The following is a 19,126-nucleotide window of genomic DNA, read 5'->3' as shown; positions in this document are numbered from 1 at the left end:
GTCTTACGATTGAAGACAAGATTCATTGACCATGTCATCAACCTAAATTGGTAAATATGGATTTTTGCTCCTATATTAGTGAAGGACTAAGATTGTTTCAAATCAAAATTATTTATTCTTTCCGCACACCATGTGAAAAATATGGATGTATAAGGAGTGTGGATTGTGAAGGTAATAATTTTTCTTCACAGTATCTCTTTTTTTTTTTAAGGAGAAAACTATTCTTTACAGGATCCTAGTTTGCCAAAGCAAAGACAACTCATTTAGAAGCAAGTATACCAATAAAATACAAATTTGATACATCACGTTTATCAAGTTTCTATTTTATCATTCTCAACCAAAAAAAAAAAAAAAAAAAGTTTGTATTTGATTGAAATCAAGTTGAATAAAATGACCAACAATATGCGTCACGAAAACCCATAAGAATATTTTTATAATTTTTTTTCATAATTCAATTAACGTAATACTAATTTTCATAATATTTTTTTTCCACAATTTATCAAGGTATTAAATTGTGATCCTAATGTTATTAAAAAAGAGTTTTGATTTTAAAAATATTGCCTAATAATATAGTTGTGGCTAATACTTTTTAGACTAATGTTATAGACACAAACTATTTTACAATATTTTTACAATCTGCTGATGTGGTAAATTCTTACTAATTCTAATATGGGCAAATCATTAACATCACATTTTTACTTACCATAAATATTTGGAAAATACTAAAACTACATCCGCAGTTTGTAAAAATGTTGTAAAATAGTTTATATCTGTTGCATTATTCTACTTTTTATTATACACCAACCATATTAAGCTACTTTACTATTGTAAAAATATTTTATATCACACTGTCATAGTTGCCAAATCTATGCGTCATTGAAATCGCTGAATGGATACATAGGATATGAATTATGGGGTAAAAATACCCCCTTATAAATAACATATATTGACTTATAAAAGAAAAAAACATATATTGAAATAAGAATTCATTTTATTTTATCATTTGCTAAGAAGCAAAAACTAAACATTTGATGTTAAATATCATAGGATGGTCCATTTCAACATCTTAATCTTAATTGGTAGCTCCAGACTCAAAGTGTCTGTGTTAAGTATAATAATAAAAAAATAAATTAAAAAAAAAAAAAAACTATTGATTAATAGAGATGATGATATACATCAACATACTGTATTATGATTGGCAGCAGTTACTCTGAAAGTTATCACATTCATTACCGTAAGGTCCATATATTTTGGTATTGTCAAACAAGCCAAATTATGTGTCTTTAATTGAATTTTAATGTATCTTAAAGTTGTAATTGAATATCAAGATTAAGACACAAAGTCTGCTCAAGAAAAGTTTAAGAAAAGTGAATGTTCAACATATGCCTCGATACTTCCTCAATACGTACCTCTCAATACATCGAGCCCTCTAGGCCACTTTCGGTCTCCTCAATAGCAAGTTTGATATATCTTGATGGTACTCTTGATACCTCGCGATATATCAAGTTTCGTGTTTCAACGAAAATCAGCAACGTGGAAAAATCCATAACTTGTCCGTTTCAAGCCCGATTTGAGATCCGTTTGAACTAGTGTTTAAAGGACATTATAACCCATCTATTAGAAGGATTTTTAGAGAGAGAAAAACTCCATTTGTGCAGCTAGGGTTTTTGTAACAAAATTCTCTCAATTTCATCATACCAGAGAGTTTCAAGTAATTATGAAATTCTATTGATGAAAAACCTAAAGTCATAGCAAGTAGCAACCACACCGACTATCAAGAATTTCTTGGAGTCAGTCTGAGGTTCTGATTATAATTTTGGGTGTGTCATCTATGAAGGCATTCATAAGTTGAAGAGTTCAAAAGTTCTAATGCGATAGAAGGTTTTTACTGTAACTTTATCTAATAGAATTGTAGAGTCTAAAGACAAATGTTTTGCACTAGATTTTAAACTTCTCATTATTATAGTGGATTATTTTTTGTGAAGGTTTCCCTCTCAGTTTTTTTAACCATGAATCTAATATGTTTCATTAGGTTTCCTAAGTTATCATATCTTGTTTTATTTACTATTCCGTTATGCATGATATTGATGTTTGTTTGTTTAACCTAGGACTGTTCATAATATATCTAATTAACAACTTTGGCCTCAAAACTATTTAATTCTATCAACTAGTGTCTAAATTTCCTCACAATTACTATCTTGCTAATGGCTTTAACTATGAAAAGAGGCCAGGGCAATCTACTTGGTTATCTTACTGAAAATTTTGGATCAATGCACCTAGACAAGTTATGTGATAAAACCTATCCACATACATTGAATCTATCTTTCGATTTTAATACATTAGATAACTTTATTGGGACCTCTCCAATGGTTGACTAACATGTCAAGACCGCTAGATATGTTGAGTGTATTACAAAGTTTAATTATTATCATTCATTTACAAAACTGAAGGGATTTTTTTGGATACTATTATCAAGTATAATTTATGGTATTTAGGGTCCGTTTGGATACAGCTGAAAACTGAAAACTGAAACTGAAAACTGAAAAACACTGTAGCGAAATAATTTTTAAATGTGTGAATAGTATCGTGGGACCCATTTTTAATGAAAAAGTTGCTGAAAAGTGAAATTTGTGGGTCCGTGAACAGTATACGATATGCTGTGATTGGTCCAAAAAAATTTGAAAAGTCAAAGTTTGCGGCTACTGTTCATTGAACAGTGCATGAACAGTAGCCGCAACACCCAAAACGCTCCAAAACACGTGAAAAAAAAAAAAAAAAAAAAAAAAAAAAAAAAAAAAAAAACCAGACAAAACGCAAATGCAGGGAACTTTCAGCCGAATCCAAACGCACTCTTAGTCTCTGCTTTTTTGGTTAAGTGATAAGACCATGGCTTAAGATTTTCAACATTAACAGTGTGTTTTGAACCTCAAATTTGCGAAAGGTGAATATGATACACATAATTTGACAACTAAAACATTCATGTCAATTTGGAACTCTCTTGTACAAACACGAGTAGTTTCTGTTTCTCCCTCTGCGGTAACAAGTGTCCTAGAATCACATCACTGATAGTAACATTTCATGCCCTACTCTTAAAAGTGAATATCAGATGTAATGGAAGGATGAGTGCATTAGATTTTTAAATAGGAGTAATAGAGTCAGTGATCAGTAGTTGCATTGCTTTTGTCTTCACTCTACAGGGGCTTTTCCTCTCTTTTGGATAGGAATGAGACCTGGCCAAATTTCTAGAAGCCAGCCTCATCTTCTAAGCAATTTCATATTTTAACTTTAATACAAGTTGATATAAAGTCCTGCTTTGCAATGAATTTTTTAATCAATCTACAGACAACGAATTGACATCTACTTTATTTTTATTTTTTTTGAAACAAACATCTACTTTATTTTAAAGATATGGTAAATGGTGTACTCTAACAAAATGCTACTCCTCCCAATCAAAAATGTTTTTCTCCAAACTACAATTCAAATTCCTCGTATATTTTTATATTGAGTGTGAATTTTAAAAATCTAACCGTTAGATTGTATGTTCTTATAATATCATTCACGCTCACAAAATTCCAAGAAAATCAAAAATCAATTGCTATGTCACCATTTAAATATTTAAGTTTCAAGTTTTTGTAATCTAAAATTGTGTATAAAAAATAAATTTTTTGATTGAATAGTAAATAATATCAGATTTGAATGAAATTTGATATACATGTTAATAACTTAAGAAGCATGCAATTTAACGGTTAGATTTTAAAAATTCACATCTAATAAAAAGATATAAGTTTGGAGAGAAATCATGTTCCCCATCTATTAGTAAATTCAGTACCACCTTGACTTGACCTTGCAAGTTTTTGGGTACTTAGTTTAGTGATCAATAGTGTGGATATCATGATTTACGGATACTTCTTGGGCCAACTAGTTTCATAGCTAATACTAGCTTCGAAATCATGATTTATGTATTATTATTAAGTGCTGCAAAGCAGAGCTCTGCACCTAAATGTCAAAGATGTTTAAATTGTTCAAACCTTGGTATTTATTATCTTTATTTGAACTTCCCCCGAGAAATGAATGCACTCACGATTTGTAATCAATACCATGATTCATTCTCATTATATATATATATATATATATATATGCATTGAAACTATTACACAACACTCACTTTCCAATTTTTCAACTTGAATTTCACAAGGTAGCAGATAATCACAACCACAAACTTCTTTATTAGCATTCCAAAGAAGCAAATCTTGACTAGACCCCAAAAAAGAAAAAGAAAAAAAGCGACAGCCTGAATTGCCACAAAAATAAACACAAGGTTTAGTTGTAGAGATCAGGGTGTGCCAAGAGGTAGCCCTCAACAGCCTTGAAAAGTCCAGAGGCCTTTTCTTTACCAGCCTTGACTTGCTCCTCCTTGATCTCATGGTCACCCTTTGTGTGGTACTTGCTGGTGCTCTTCAAGATGGATCCTCCATCAGGGCTTGCCACAATCTTGGTCTGATAGGAAATTTTTTCTAGTATGTCAGACAAAGCATCACCTTCAATCACACTGTACGCAAATGTAAAGTGTTCATGGTTAACTTCATCAATCCTGTGCTTTACATATTTGAATTGGCTGCCTGCAAAATACGGACAAGATTTGTTACTTCTTTACTATCATATGCCAAAAAAGCCCCTCAAAAAAAAAAAAAAAAAAAAATCTAATATGATGTTTGTAGATTTGGACTTTTATGTATCTTGTGGTCACATATGGTAATTTGCTATGTAAATTTCACTAAAAAGTACTTTTAAATACCATCAAATAACATCTTAGATATTAATATTGAAGCTTACCTTCACCGAAGGTAATCTTCTTGATGGTTCCAGGTCCTCCATTTCCTTCAATTATTTCAGTGGATTTAATGGCCTGTGGTGCAACCTTTGGGATGAGGTTGTCGGCATCTAGGACAAAGGCCTTGAAAAGCCTAGCCGGGGGGATAACAGAGGTGTTCTCAGATTCATAAGTGAAGACACCCATGATGACTTTAAAAGAGTTTTGTAGTGATCAAAGAAAAAAGTGAACTATTAAGGAGTGTTTTGATGAGCTTTGAAGATGTGAGAGATGTGAGTACTAGAGGATTAGAGGGTAGCTTTTATAGAGTGAGGAGTAGGCTCAAGGTCACTTGGTATGAAAGTGTCCATAGTAGATCAAAGAATTTCCGGTAGTTCCGATTTATTTATTTTAGATGTTCCCACTATGAAAATTGAATAATAATTTCCAATGAATGAAATTTGTAATAATTTATAGTCGAAGAAAGCAACTTTAGAAATTGTTTTAATTAAAATAACCCAATTGATTCCAAATGTTGTTGCTAACCACAACTATTTGCTGAATATTAAAGTACAAGCTGCTATCAAAGCCAAACCATGTGAAATTTTAGTACTTGGATTGTTATAATACAAAGTACTTTCTGCGCTTAGTGGCTAAAGTGAGGTCATTTGATACAAGTGTTTTATTAACCCTGCATTTTTAGGATTTTCATGTGTTTGGAAGGTAAAAACTAAAAACTCATTCTTTCTTTTTCCCCTTTTTTTGGTTTATAAAAATTATTGGCGTATATAGAAATTGACAATTGAATAATACCCATTTTCATTCTCAACCAAAAAAAAAAAAAAAAAAAATGAATACACATTTTGTTGTTTTGCAATATTCTAATATTTAAGACTTTTTTTTTTTTTTTTTGAGAATGTAATATTTAAGACTTTCTTCTGAAATAAAAAAAGAAAAAGAAAAAACAATATCCAAGACTTATGGTTGCAGAGGCTGTGGCGGGCAGTTATGGATATAATTGTTATTTATTGTAGTAGATATATTATTTTATTATATTGTTTATATTATTTTATTATGTTAAAAGTTAAGATAAAACCACTTATATTAAATGTTTTGAAAAGTGAAAAAGTAAAAGAAATAAAGTAATTTTTAATAGTATCAAATAATTAAAATTATGGTCCACTAATGTGAATGCCAATAGAAGACCGACTTTCCTTTATCTTCCATTCAAAGGAAAAAAAATAATTAAAAAAATAAAATGAAGAAGACCGACTTTCATTCAACAAAGGCTGGCGCTCGCCAGCATATTCCATGGCCCACGTAGCCTTTTGTTTTCAGTAATATTAGAAAATATTTTTATTCTAATATTTTAATTTTTCACATCAAATGGTTATGTCCAGTTACAAAATTATATATATATATATATATATATTTCTATTCATCCAGTGGTTCATTTATTTTATTATTATCTTCTATGCTTTCATAAATCGAGAACAAAATTAAACCAAAAGGTTTTTTTTTTTTTTTTTTGGCGGAACGAATAAATGAAAAGGTTAAATTGCAAGTTCAGGGTAAATATTTGTATTTTTCGGATCCTTCCCTCAAAAAAAAGAAAAGAAAAGAAAAAAAAGAAGACATTGCCCTTAAATGCCAAGTAAAATCAAAATGAGGCAGTTTCAATACAATAAAACTACATCAAGAAATTGGAAATTTCAAAAGGTCGTGGCATGATTAATTTAACAATGTTTTTTTTTTTTTTTTTAAGAAGAATTAATTTAACAAGTTGATTATCAATTTTGTTGTAAAATCATTTAAGAGGTCTAATTTTTCCTCCCAATAACTATTTTGACTTAAGCCTACTTACTATTGAAGGAGTGAGTCATGCAATGAAGTGGTGTGCAAGTTTTAGTCCAACGGCCAATGAATTTATCATATACCAGTACCACATCAAAAAAGTTTAACGTAAAAATTCAACAGAATTCATGTTATACAAAAATGGTGTCTTAGAAACACTATTTTAATTCTACAAATCAGTTTGGATATCTCTAAGGAAAAAATTCTTCATTTTATATAGAAGTCGTGTCTTAGAAACACCATCTCAATTCAAATATGGGTTTGGATATTAAACAACCACCATTAAGGCAAAAATTCAATATCATTCATGTTATTTAGAAACGAGTCTTAAAAAATAATTTCAATTCTACATATCAGTTTGGATATCAAACATCCAAATCTTTAAGGTTTAGATATCACTAAAGCAAAAAATTTAATATAATTCTTGTTATATGGAAATCGCGTCTTAGAAACACTATTTCAATTCTACATAGCAATTTGGATATCAAACATCCAAAATTTTAAGTTTTGGATATCTCTAACACAAAAATACAATAGTGTTCTTGTTATACAGAAATAATGCCTTATAAACACAATTTTAGTTTAACATCAAAACCTAAATAGTGTAAATTGTGGATGCTTAGGGAAAGTGAGGGTGAAATTAGAAGATTGTTTTATCATATTAATATAGAGTTTCCTCTTTCGACTTCCCTTTCAAAAACCCATTAATACCCAATGTAAAGTTGTAAGGTGTCAAATTTGATTGTATTTCTTCAATCATTTCCCTATATTTTTGTAGGATCAAATGTGAAGGGCTTAGTGTAGAAATTGGTGAAGAACTGTGAAGATAGAGTGTCTCACGATTGGCTCGCGACTGGTGCAACCCGCGAAAAGCCACGTGAGGAACACATAAGGAAGTTCAAACGACTCAAGTGTTAGGTGTGTTCGCGAGTGTCTAGCAACTTGGCCAACCCACAAGATACACTGACAGACTATTTTTTTTTGTGCATTCCTCATTTCTTTACCTACACTATAAAAACTCACATTGCCCACGAAATTGTAAAAGAGTTTTAGAGAGAAGACCCTAGAAATCCATTTGAGAGTTAGAGATTGCAAAACTACAATCCTCTACACATTTCTCTTAGTTTATTTACTTTCTTTCCTCTCTAATTCCATATCTTTTGAGAGGTTCTTAGCCCAAACACAAACCACACCAATTCTGAGTGTTGTGAGTTGTTTTGGAGCTTTTAGGAAGTATTAGGTCATGCCATTCTATTATGGATGTAATTGGTGATAATTGCAAAATACGAAAAGTTAATGAAGACAAAGCTTGGTGAAGCCCGTTGGTAGCTGAGACTCGGAGGGTCTAAGTACAGAGGGTAGTCTACGCTTGGAGGGTTTATATTGTTATCTTTGTACTCCAACTTATTTACTAGAGGATCGATTCAGCATGGAGCGCCGTAGAGAGGTTTTTATGCCAAGCACTTCAGCTTTCCTCTTCAATTACACATCACGGTGTTATCTTGTGTTTACTTCTCTCTTCCCTTTACTCCTTGTGTTTTATAATTAATTGTCAATTATGTATACCCATGCATTAGGTAGTAGTCCCAGTTGATTGCGTATTGATTACTCTTATTCCGCATTTAATTGAGTAGATTAAAAGCAATTAAGCTGTAATTTAAAAATTGGGCGATCTAAACTAGCTTTAGTATTTATAACAGTGAGCTTTCACCCAAAACCCAAATGTTTATTTTCAATTAGCCCATTGCATTCGCTTAAGCTAGAAGCTCGGCAAGACCATAATAGCTGCTCTCTGGAAAAGCTTGGTTGGGCCCTTAGGGCAACGAGAGGGTTGTGTCTTTAGCTGAGCCCACCTCTTCCGTTGCCACTAGAGCCTTCTCTTGCTCTTCAAGAATACAGCCAACCTCCATCACCCATGCTCTTCAAGAACCACTAGTTGTGAACTTGGGAGAAAAAGTGAACTTGAGTATGATATTAGTAAATGTTTGGTCATTTGATTGACTTATTCTTAGATAATATGAAGAAAGCTTACTTGAGATAAAGTGTCTTTATATGTTATATTAATTATTCAAGAAAGCTTCCCAAGATATTTATCTTCCCAGTAGAAGATTGGTGTATGGAGGGTGGCAAATAGAAACATAGATGATTGTAATTGGATAGAACCATGATATTGTATTTAAATAGGAATATAATCAAAACTTTACCAGTAAAGATTTCGGCAGTAGGCTGGTGGTATCTCTCTTTGTGCCGCTCAAGTTATGGAATCTCTGTCTTTTTTTTTTTTTTCGGAGAAGACATATTTCACATAATAAAATCTCTGTCCATTTTTTTTTTTTTTTTTTTTTTGCAATAAAAAAAATCAGATTTTCATTTAGTAAATTGTGCATGCATGCTTTATCATCCTACCGTATATTACTATTCTTGTAAAATGTAATTTAGTTAATATTACCTACATCATTCCTAGCCATTTGAATGTTGATTGTTATATACATTCTAATTATCCGCCTAGAATCTTGATAAGAGTGCTCCTATTGCCCCATCATCAATGGCTAGAAAACTTCATAAAAAGCCCTCTACCAATTGTCCCAAGTCTCAACGATCTCTCAATTTTCTAATTTCGCCTCCGAATTTGTCCTCAGATCTAGGGTAGCGCCATGTTCAGGCCAGGGTGGTCCTAGGATCACCCTGACCTGAAAAATACAAATTTATATATAATAATTAAAATTTTTTTATTTGTCTATCCTTCAAAAAAAATTTAAGAACACCCTCAGTTTTTTTTTTTTTTTTTTTTGCCAATAAAATTAAATTTTGGTGGATTATTTGTTCTACTTTCAAGCAAAAAGAAAAAGCCCCAAAAATTTTTTTTTGAACTAAAATCTAAAATAAATAAATAAAATCGTAACATAGCAAGCCTACCCCAGGTGAAAAAAGCCCAACATTAATCCTAAACAAAACTAACCCCAAACATATATTTAAATCAAAATAATTAAATTTTTATTAACTGAATACCCAACCGGGCCAACCCAAACGGATACTCAAAAAAAAAAAAAAAAAAAAACCAAAACCCAATTCGCGTCCGCCGATTGATCAAATGGTAAAGCAAAATTGAAATCAGAAATCCTAACCTAAAGGAAAAAAAACCTCATTAACGACTAATAGACCAAGCACATCGGCACGAGTCGCGCGATGGCGCCTCTGCCTCAAACTCAAGCAACAAAGCACATCAGTCATTGCATTAGGCCTCAAACTCGAGCAGCAGAGCACATCGGGTATTAGAGATCGGAGATTGGTTTGATCAGACCTGAGATTGCTTTGCTCGCGACGTCAACGCTTGGCCTTGAGTCCTCGCCTCGACGTGCTGTCGTAGTGCCGCCCCTCAGGCTTCCCTCAGAGGTATTTCAATTCTTTATACTTTCTCTCTTTCTCTCTTACATCTTTGGGTTTGCTATGGTCTGAGAGTAAGAGCGGAGCTCTCTCTCTCTCTCTTTCTCTTTGAACTAAAATGAGACTCTCTCTCTCTTTATCTGATTCTCTCTCTTTCTCTTTGAATTGTAATTGCCTTTACAGCTTTACTTTATAACTTTATTTGCCCCTATTTTGACTTTATCCGTTGGTGAGTTTGTCTTTTTGTGTATTGTGAATTTACCTGATTGACTCTTGTGACTCTTGCCTATTGAGTGGGGGGTGGATGGGGGCCATGTGGTCGTGAAGTGGGATATTTGAATTAGGGAAGTAAAGGCATGCAAAGGCAGTAAAGGCTAACCAATACATTATAAAAGACAAAAATTAAATTATGTTAGGCACTAGGCAGTGGGTTGAGCCGTGAATAATGCACATAGAGTGTGTGCTAATGCACAATGGGGTGTGTGCTACTGTACATTGGGGTGTGTGCTAGACTACTAGCAATTAGTAAAGAAAAATAATGAAGCAACTAAATAACAATAATAAATAATTTAATTAACCAAAACAATATAAAAGACAAATAAATTAAATTATGTTAGGCTAAATAACAATTAATAATTTTATAATTAATGAAACAACAATACAACAAATTATAGTTTATAAAAGACAAACAAATTAATGAAACAACTAAAAAACAATAATTAATAATTTTATCAATATTTCAAATGAACTTATAGTTTATTGTTTATTCTTTTACTAGAATTATGAACAAATATTTAATAAGAAAACCACGTACTCAAGATTCATCTCCTATGTAAGATTCATCTTCGTTTTCTAAGCGAATTCATGTTAACTTTAACTTAGGAAATCTTCCTTCAGATCTCGGGATATGAGAAAAGATATCATCTTATCATCCTAATAATCATGATGAAATAACAAGATTTTATTTACAAAAAGGCCCTTGTCAACCTATTCTCCAAAACCATGATTACCCTCTAACAGATTTTTCTAGAAAGCCCCATCGATTTAGATCCGAATGGTATGTAAATAGAAAGTGGTTAGACTATATATAGACAAGGATGCAGTATTTTGTTTATATTACTACCAATTTGGGCAAGATTTTGGTAAGCAAGGAGGAGGTGAGACTTTTGTAACAAAGGGATTCAAATTTTGGAATCAAAAAGAGAAGTTAAATTCCTATGTCGGAGGAGTTAATAGTGCTCATAACCAAGCTGTCAAGAATAGTGAAGATCTAATGAAGGAAAAGAAATACATTCAAAGTGTTTTGGTTAAGCAATCAAATCAAGATAAAATTGAATATCGAGTTCAATTAAATGCAATAGTTGATTGCATAAAATTCCTTTTATGCCAGGGATTAGCCTTTTGTGGTCACAATGAATCTCAAGGTTCAAGTGATAAAGAAAATTTCCTTGAGCTTCTACAATTTTTGGGGGATCACAATGAATCTATCAATGAAGTGTTGCAAAAAGCTGTAAAAAATTGCAAGCTTACCCACCATGAAATTCAAAAAGACACTGTGAATGCAATTGCATGTGAAACATCCAAAGCCGTTGTCAAGGATCTTGACAATGGGCTCTTTTCAATATTAGTTGATGAGTCACGTGATATCTCAGTGAAAGAGCAAATAGCCCTTGTTCTTCGTTATGTGAACAAAAAAGGAATTATTATAGAGTGGTTCCTTGGTATTGTACATGTAGCAAGTACCACCACTTTGTCACTCAAATATGCTATTGAATGTTTATTTTGTGAACATAATTTGAGTTTATCGAAACTATGTGGGCAAGGTTATGACTGGGCTAGTAATATGCAAGGTAATATTAATGGTCTCAAATCTTTAATTTTGAAAGAGAATAAGTCAACATTTTATGTCTATTGTTTTGCTCATTAACTTCAATTGACTCTTGTTGCCGTTGCTAAAAATCACATTAACATTGTTGAATTTTTTTTATATGGTTAGTAATTTAGTAACTATTGTTGGAGGCTTTTGTAAAAGACGAGATGCTCTTCGAGATGCTCTTCGAGATGCTCTTCGAGATGCACAATTTGCCAAAATTAAAGAAGAATTAGAGAAAAGTGTACGTAAAAGTGGGAAAGGTTTAAATCAAGAGACAAATCTTAAACGTCCTGGTGATACACGTTGGGGATCATATTATGAGACTATTCTCAACTTGATTTTGATGTTCTTTGCTTTTGTTGATGTACTTGAGATTACTGAAGAAGATGGTCTCTTCGACCAAAAAGTTGAAGCTCGATCTATTATGAGGTCAATTCTATCTTTTGAATTTGTCTTTTCTCTACACTTGATGAAAAACATTTTAGGGATCACAAATGAGTTGTCAATAGCATTGCCAAAAAAAAAAAAAAAAAAAATCAAGATATAGTAAATGCTATGGATCTTGTTAAAGTGTCTAAGCAACGATTGCAAGTGATGAGAGATGATGAATGAATATCTTTATTGACTGAATTATCTTAATTTTGTACCACACATGATATTCCTATCTTAAACATGGATGAATATTTGTAGTTAGTGGGAGGCCACGACGCAATACCCAACAAAATACAAATTTACATCATTATTGTGTTGAACTATTCTAAACAGTCATAGATTTGCAACTTCAAGAGCTTAACAACCGTTTTTCATAGGCGAATACCGATTTGCTACTTTATATGGCTTGCTTGAATCCAAGTAATTCATTTGTGACTTTTGATAAGGAAAAGTTGATACGTCTAGCAAAATTCTATCCATCTGATTTTCTTGAGACAGATATCTTGACACTTGGCTCTCAACTTCAAAATTAAAATTTTGATATGTGTAACAATTACTTGCTTTTAGAGCTTCAGGGAGTTGGTGAACTTGCTGAAATGTTAGTGAAGACAAGGAAGTATGAGACTTATCCATTAGTCTATTTGCTTGTGAAGTTAGTTTTGACCCTTCCTGTCGCTACTACAATAGTAGAAAGAAGTTTTTCAGCAATGAAATATATAAAGAATGAACTGCGCAATCGAATGAGAGATCAGTAGATGAATGATTGCTTGGTTGTGTGTATTGAAAGAGATGTAGCTTGTAGCATTGATAATGAGACTATCATGCAATGATTTCAAAATATGAAAATTCGTAAAAGGCAACTATAAACTTTATGTGTTTGCGTGTTTTTTTATTATTGTTATTGTCAATATATGAATTTTTCTTTTTATTAGATTGTGTAATTAATGCTTTTTAATGAACACCCTGAAAAAAAATTCCTAAAACCGTCGTTGCCTCGTATTATCTCAGCAATTGTAAACCATATCCAATAAGGTTATAAGCTTTTACTTACGAATTTTTTAAAAGTTTTTATATACTCACCTAATACACGGGAAACTTCCATCTCCACCCCTAATTAATGTCTTCCATTGCACTTTTGTCACGTCGTAATTTTTTTTTTTATTTTTTATAAATTTCATTCCAAATTAAAAAATGACAGACATTTTTTTATCCGACATTTGAGCCTTTTACTAATTGTTTTATGTTTTCACAATTTATATTATCTTTTCAATCTAATGGACACTTGTCAACTTAATTATAATATTCCATTTTGCCAAAGAGTGATTTTTTTAAAATTTATTTGGCTTTCTATTTGTTTCCTGTTGTGTTTTTCTGGTTTGTTTCATTGTGTTGTTCATCTATTGGCTTAAACTTTATTATTGTCTGATTGGAATATACTTTATAAAACATAAACAAAAGGAAAATATATCTTTTTTCTGAAAATAAAATCAACAAGAAGGAAAAAAATCTGGACGTTCTATTCGATCCTTTGAACTTGCGGAGAAGCCAAAGTTTGATTTTTTGGAGAAGCTCTTTTTACATAGGACAAAATTAATTATAGTCTTATGTTACAATTTTACTTAATAAAATAAATATTACTTCATATTTTAAAAATCAAATTGTTGATCAATTACATATTCTTTACACTCTTAATACACGTGTCAAATTTTGTATCAATTAGATATTTTTTACTATATGATCTATATGCTTATATTTTATGCATAATTTTAAATTACAAAAACTTGCAATTTGAACAATTTAAATAATTTTCTAGAAATTTTGCAAGCATATAGGATATAAGAAGATGTAATCTAATAGTGAATTTGTCAAAATTTACTTCCAATAAAAAGTTTTTTTTTTTTTAGAGAGTTTCAACTTATGGCAACTCCAGATCTCTTAAACAACTATAAAAAATTTTACCAGTTGAGCTAATTGGAATCCACCAATAAAAAGATATTGAGTAAGGTTATAATATTATAGTACAACCAATTATATAGCAAAAATTTGCGCTATTACACACGTGGAAATGTCTTTTGCAATTATATACCGTAAAGTAATAGACGAGGGAAAGTACATTTTTAATATCTAAGAGAGGATTTACTATTAAAGGCCCAATGGGCGGGGACGCTCATGGGCCTGCAAAATAACCCATCAGCCACAGAACTGTGCCACTTATCAACTACCGAGCTCGATGCTCAAGTAGCTTAATTAGGCCAATCTTTAAATTATAATATTTGGTTTTTTTTTTTTTTTTTTTTGGTTGAATAATATTTGGTTTAGGGCTACGTAATGAAAGGTATCAAATTTCATGAATTATTATTATTATTATTATTTTTTTGAGAGTTTCAACCTATAGCGTTCGCTTCTGATGATAGCTTTTTATCATCAGACCAAGACACCAATCAGTTTTTTGGTGTAGACGGGGATTGAACCTCAGATCTCTTATACAACCATCAGAGACTTTACTAGTTGAGCTAACTGGAATTTACAAATTTCATAAATTATTAAAACCCCCTAATCCGCCTGTTTGTGGTGAATGGTCCTAATAATTTTTAAGTTTATTAATGAAGCTTAATTTGATAAAATTCCAACCATGTTTAGCTTGTTAATTTTTATGGCATGAATAATATACATGCTAATGGTTGCTGCTGACCTTAAGATTTGAACGAATATATGCCTTTTGCAATTGGTTCTCCTTGAAATGTGTTGAAGCACATCAATTGACTAGATATCTAGAGATAAAGCATTGTTTCGGTGTGGGCCGTGAAAGTGGTACCAAATTAAGACAAATTCTGAATACTAAATATGATCTCAAAATAATAAGTATCACTCTACTAACCTTTCAAATTTTGAGGAAGCGAGTAGTCCACAAGTAGAAAGTTACCAACAAATTTATAATCTATTTATTAATTTGTGATGTTCCAAGATGAATAAGCAAGATTTATTATATTGTCAGCGTTTAGAGTAAGATCTGGCATGCTTTCTCAAGTCCATGGTAATTGGATTCTCAAAAAAATAAAAAGTAAAACCACGGTAATAGACCATGGTCCTAAATGTATTGCTAAAAATGTTCTGTATGAGACGGTACTCTTTGCCTCCAAACCAAGCTCAGCTTCTTATGCTTGGAAAATCATTATCAAAGGAAGAGAAGTAATACGGAGCAAAGCAGTATGGATCGAGGATTAGAGATGGCAATTCCATCCGAGTTTGGAGGGACAACTGGCTCCCAGTGAAGCATAAGCCACAAGTTATTTCACCTTGCATGGATGAAAATTCTGAAGCCAAGGTCAGCATGTTCATTGACGAAGAAAACCATTTGTGGAGGGAGGATGTTTTGGAAAATTATCTCTTTGATTTTGAAGCTGAAATTGTCAAATCTATACCTTTGTGTCGGACATAACAAGGTCATATTTTAACTTGGCTCACAACCTGAATGAAGAATACACTGCTAAATCAGGTTACATTTTTTACAAACTGAGTTTTAGAGCTAGCAACCTGGACCTTCGAATTTAGGTACTTCGAAACATTTTTGGGGGGAAATTACACTTTACCACCCTAAACTATGCACCAGATTACACTTTGCACTCTAAACTATTTGAACGCACACTTTGCACCCTAAACTATCACACTTATCACACTTATTACACTTTGCACCCCAGTGTTACTTTTGCTGTTATGTTTAACGAAATGCTACTGCACATGACAAGCACATGCATCTTGCTTAGGTTGAACAAATTAAAAGACTAAAACACCCTACTTCAAAATTAATTAAATAAAACCCAAATTTTTTCACATCTCTCTTCCTCTCTCTCATGTGTGCAGCCTCTTCCCCAAATCCCAATTCTTTGTTGGAGTTAGATCTAAAGTGGTTGTGGACTTGTTACTCTTCCTCGGTCTATTTCCTCCATCAACTTCACATTTCTTACATTCCTTGATATCTTTCACAACATGTTTAGCTCATCAATACCTCACTAGTTGTCAAATTTGAGTGGCCTTTCAATTCTTAATATTGGGTCCAATTCCCTTCGAGGTGCCATTCCGAATGCATTTGCTAATTTTACAAGAGCTTGATCTTTCAGATAATAATTATATTGAAGATTAGTTACCAGTTGGTCTGGGACATCTAACCAACTTGAGCAGTTTGGATTTATCTAGAAACAACATTACTGGTAAGATACCATTCTCATTTGGCAAACTTTGCAACTTGCAAACATTTGCTCTGACAAACAATGGTATAAGCGAGGAGATAACTGAGTTTGTAGATGGATTGTCACAATATTTCAATAGCAAACTAGAATGGCTACTTTTGGGTTTTAATAAATTGCTTGGGGGTAAATTGCCGTACTCTTTGGGAGCACTCTCATGATGTTGCAAACTTTAAACCTTGAGTTTAATTCCTTTTGAGGTTCAATTCCAGATTCTATAGGAAACATGTCGTCTCTACAACAAATTTTCCTCGTTGGAAATATGTTCAATGGAACTATTTCGAAAAGTGTGGGAAAAGTATCGATGCTTAATTTTTTGGATCTTAGCAATAATCATTGGGAAGGTGTCTTAATTGAAGCTTATTTTCAGAATCTCACACGATTAAGTCATTTATACTTGTCTATAGATTCTACAACATGGTTGTTGCTTTTAGACGTGAAACATGACTGGGTTCCTCCTTTTAACTTGTCAGTATCCCAATTTGATATCATGACTGGATCTAGCCATTTGCCAACTGGTGTTTTGCAGCAATAAAGAGTGTCAGTGAATGCCAAAAACATTCAGGTTTGGTTTTTTTTTTTTTTTTTGGGGTGAAAGCAAGAGACTAAGAGAGTGATTTAAGAAGGTTCTGATATGGGATGGTGGAGGGATGGGGGCAGTGGTGGAGGACAGCGGAGAGATGGTGGAGCGGTGGTGGGGCAGAAGCAATTTTAGAATTGGGGATTTAGGGTTTATAAAAATCTGGATTTGGGGAAGAGGCTGCATGCACGAGAGAGAGGGAGAGAGATGTGAAAAAATTTGGGTTTTGTTTTAATTGATTTTGAAAATGGGTGTTTTAGTCTTTTAAATTTGTTCCACCTAAGCAAGATGCATGTGTTTGTCATGTGCAGTAGCATTCCATTAAACATAACAGCAAAAGTAACACCGGGGTGCAATGTATGAAAGTTTAGGGTACAAAAGTGTGCGTTCGAATAGTTTAAGGTGCAAAGTGTAACCTGGTGCATAGTTTAGGGTAGTAAAGTGTAATTTCCCCCATTTTTGGCAAGTCATTTGGAAGCTAAACGTTCCAGATAAGGTAAAAAACTTAGTTGGAGAGCATGCTGTAATTCTCTACTCTCAAAAATAAATTTTGTCAAAAGACCGGTGATAATAGATGGAACTTGCAAGATTCATCAATCTCACCAAGAAGATGTGGCTCATGCTCTCTATCTTTGTCTGAAACTTGCAAAATTTTGGAACCTAGTCCCACTTTGGAATCACAGTAACTTGAGGCAAAGATCAAGTTTTGTCAATATTATGGGATGCATTCTCATAGAGGACAAATATCCTACTTTGATCGAAATGGTGGAACAACCTTCGACAGGGTGGAACAACAGGTACATTCAGGTAAATTCTAGAACAAACAAAGGAAAGGTAGCTAAAATTTTCTTTGCACCATACTCTTGCACCTTCATCCTCAATGAGACCAAAAACATCATGGTAACCCCTAGATACATCACGGTTCAAGGATAATTTTGATGGTCCTTGTTTTTTAGTAGAGCAAATCTGGCTAGAATTGGTGTTGTGATACGCAATGATGCAGGTTTGGTTATGGCCTCTCTATCTCAACAGATTCTGGTTCCTTCCACGGTCCTTGAGGTCAAGACTTTAGCAGCAAGATGAGGACTAGAATTTGCCCTTGAGGTAGGAGTAGATAGGGTTATATTGAATGGTGACTATAAGATCCTCTTCAAAGCCCTTCATTGTATTTGTAACTCCTTGGCACAATTTGGTCACATTGCATAGGATGTAAAATACCTTGCCTCTCTTTTTTTCTTCTAGCCTTTAGATTTTCTCATGTTCGTAGGCATTGTAACTCAGTTGCTCATTCACTTTCTTGACAAGCAATTTTATGTCCTTAGTTGTTAGTTTGGATGAAAGATGTTCCACCAAATGTTGAATCTATATTTCAGGCTGATTTAATAAGCCTCTATTAATAATATGATTTGAAGTTCTTAAAAAAGTAGTACTCTTTGGCCTAACAAATTACCCAAAAGAGAAATGATATGTCCACAACATTTTCATAACATTTTTACAACAAATCCTAAGAAGCAGGTTGTTACTGATTGTTATTGTTAGGGCAAAAAAGTAATCCTAGTGTTAGTTTCAAATTTGAACTAATAACAACTAACTACCTATGATTTGTTGTAAAATGTTGTGGACGTAGCACCTCTTTTACCCAAAAATAAAATAGTTTAAGGAACCCATCATTTGAAAGCAACATTATGGGTTCCCAATTATTTTCATTTTATGTATTCAAAGTAATACAACATGAAATTTCACTCTTCGAACTAGAAAAAAAAAAAAAAAAAAGAAAAAAAAAAAAAAAAAAGAAAAAAAGGGCAAGATCATGATTACAACTTTGTAAACAGTATAATTCTTAATTAGCAACCCAAGGCAGTATTGGCAACATAATTGGAAAAACCATTAAAAAAATAAAAGCTTTATGTTACAATAGAGAGGGAACTCAAAAATGAAAACAAGATTAT

General features: G+C 32.5%; 1 protein-coding gene across 1 annotated transcript; it reads right to left on the bottom strand.

The window, feature by feature from the left end:
- Positions 1 to 4,083: 4,083 nt before the first annotated feature.
- On the bottom strand, positions 4,084 to 5,124 carry LOC126688968 (major allergen Pru av 1-like). The gene is made up of 2 exons (XM_050383926.1): positions 4,834 to 5,124; positions 4,084 to 4,619 (listed from the first exon to the last, which is right to left on the bottom strand). The coding sequence occupies exons 1-2, from the start codon at positions 5,015 to 5,017 to the stop codon at positions 4,321 to 4,323; spliced, it is 483 nt and encodes a 160-aa protein (XP_050239883.1). The 5' UTR covers positions 5,018 to 5,124; the 3' UTR covers positions 4,084 to 4,320.
- Between the last annotated feature and the right edge of the window lie 14,002 nt (positions 5,125 to 19,126).

The sequence above is a fragment of the Quercus robur genome, chromosome 6 (assembly GCF_932294415.1).
Source record: "Quercus robur chromosome 6, dhQueRobu3.1, whole genome shotgun sequence".
Taxonomy (NCBI): domain Eukaryota; kingdom Viridiplantae; phylum Streptophyta; class Magnoliopsida; order Fagales; family Fagaceae; genus Quercus; species Quercus robur.
Note: the sequence above shows the minus strand (reverse complement) of the source record. Positions and strands in the feature narration are given on the sequence as shown.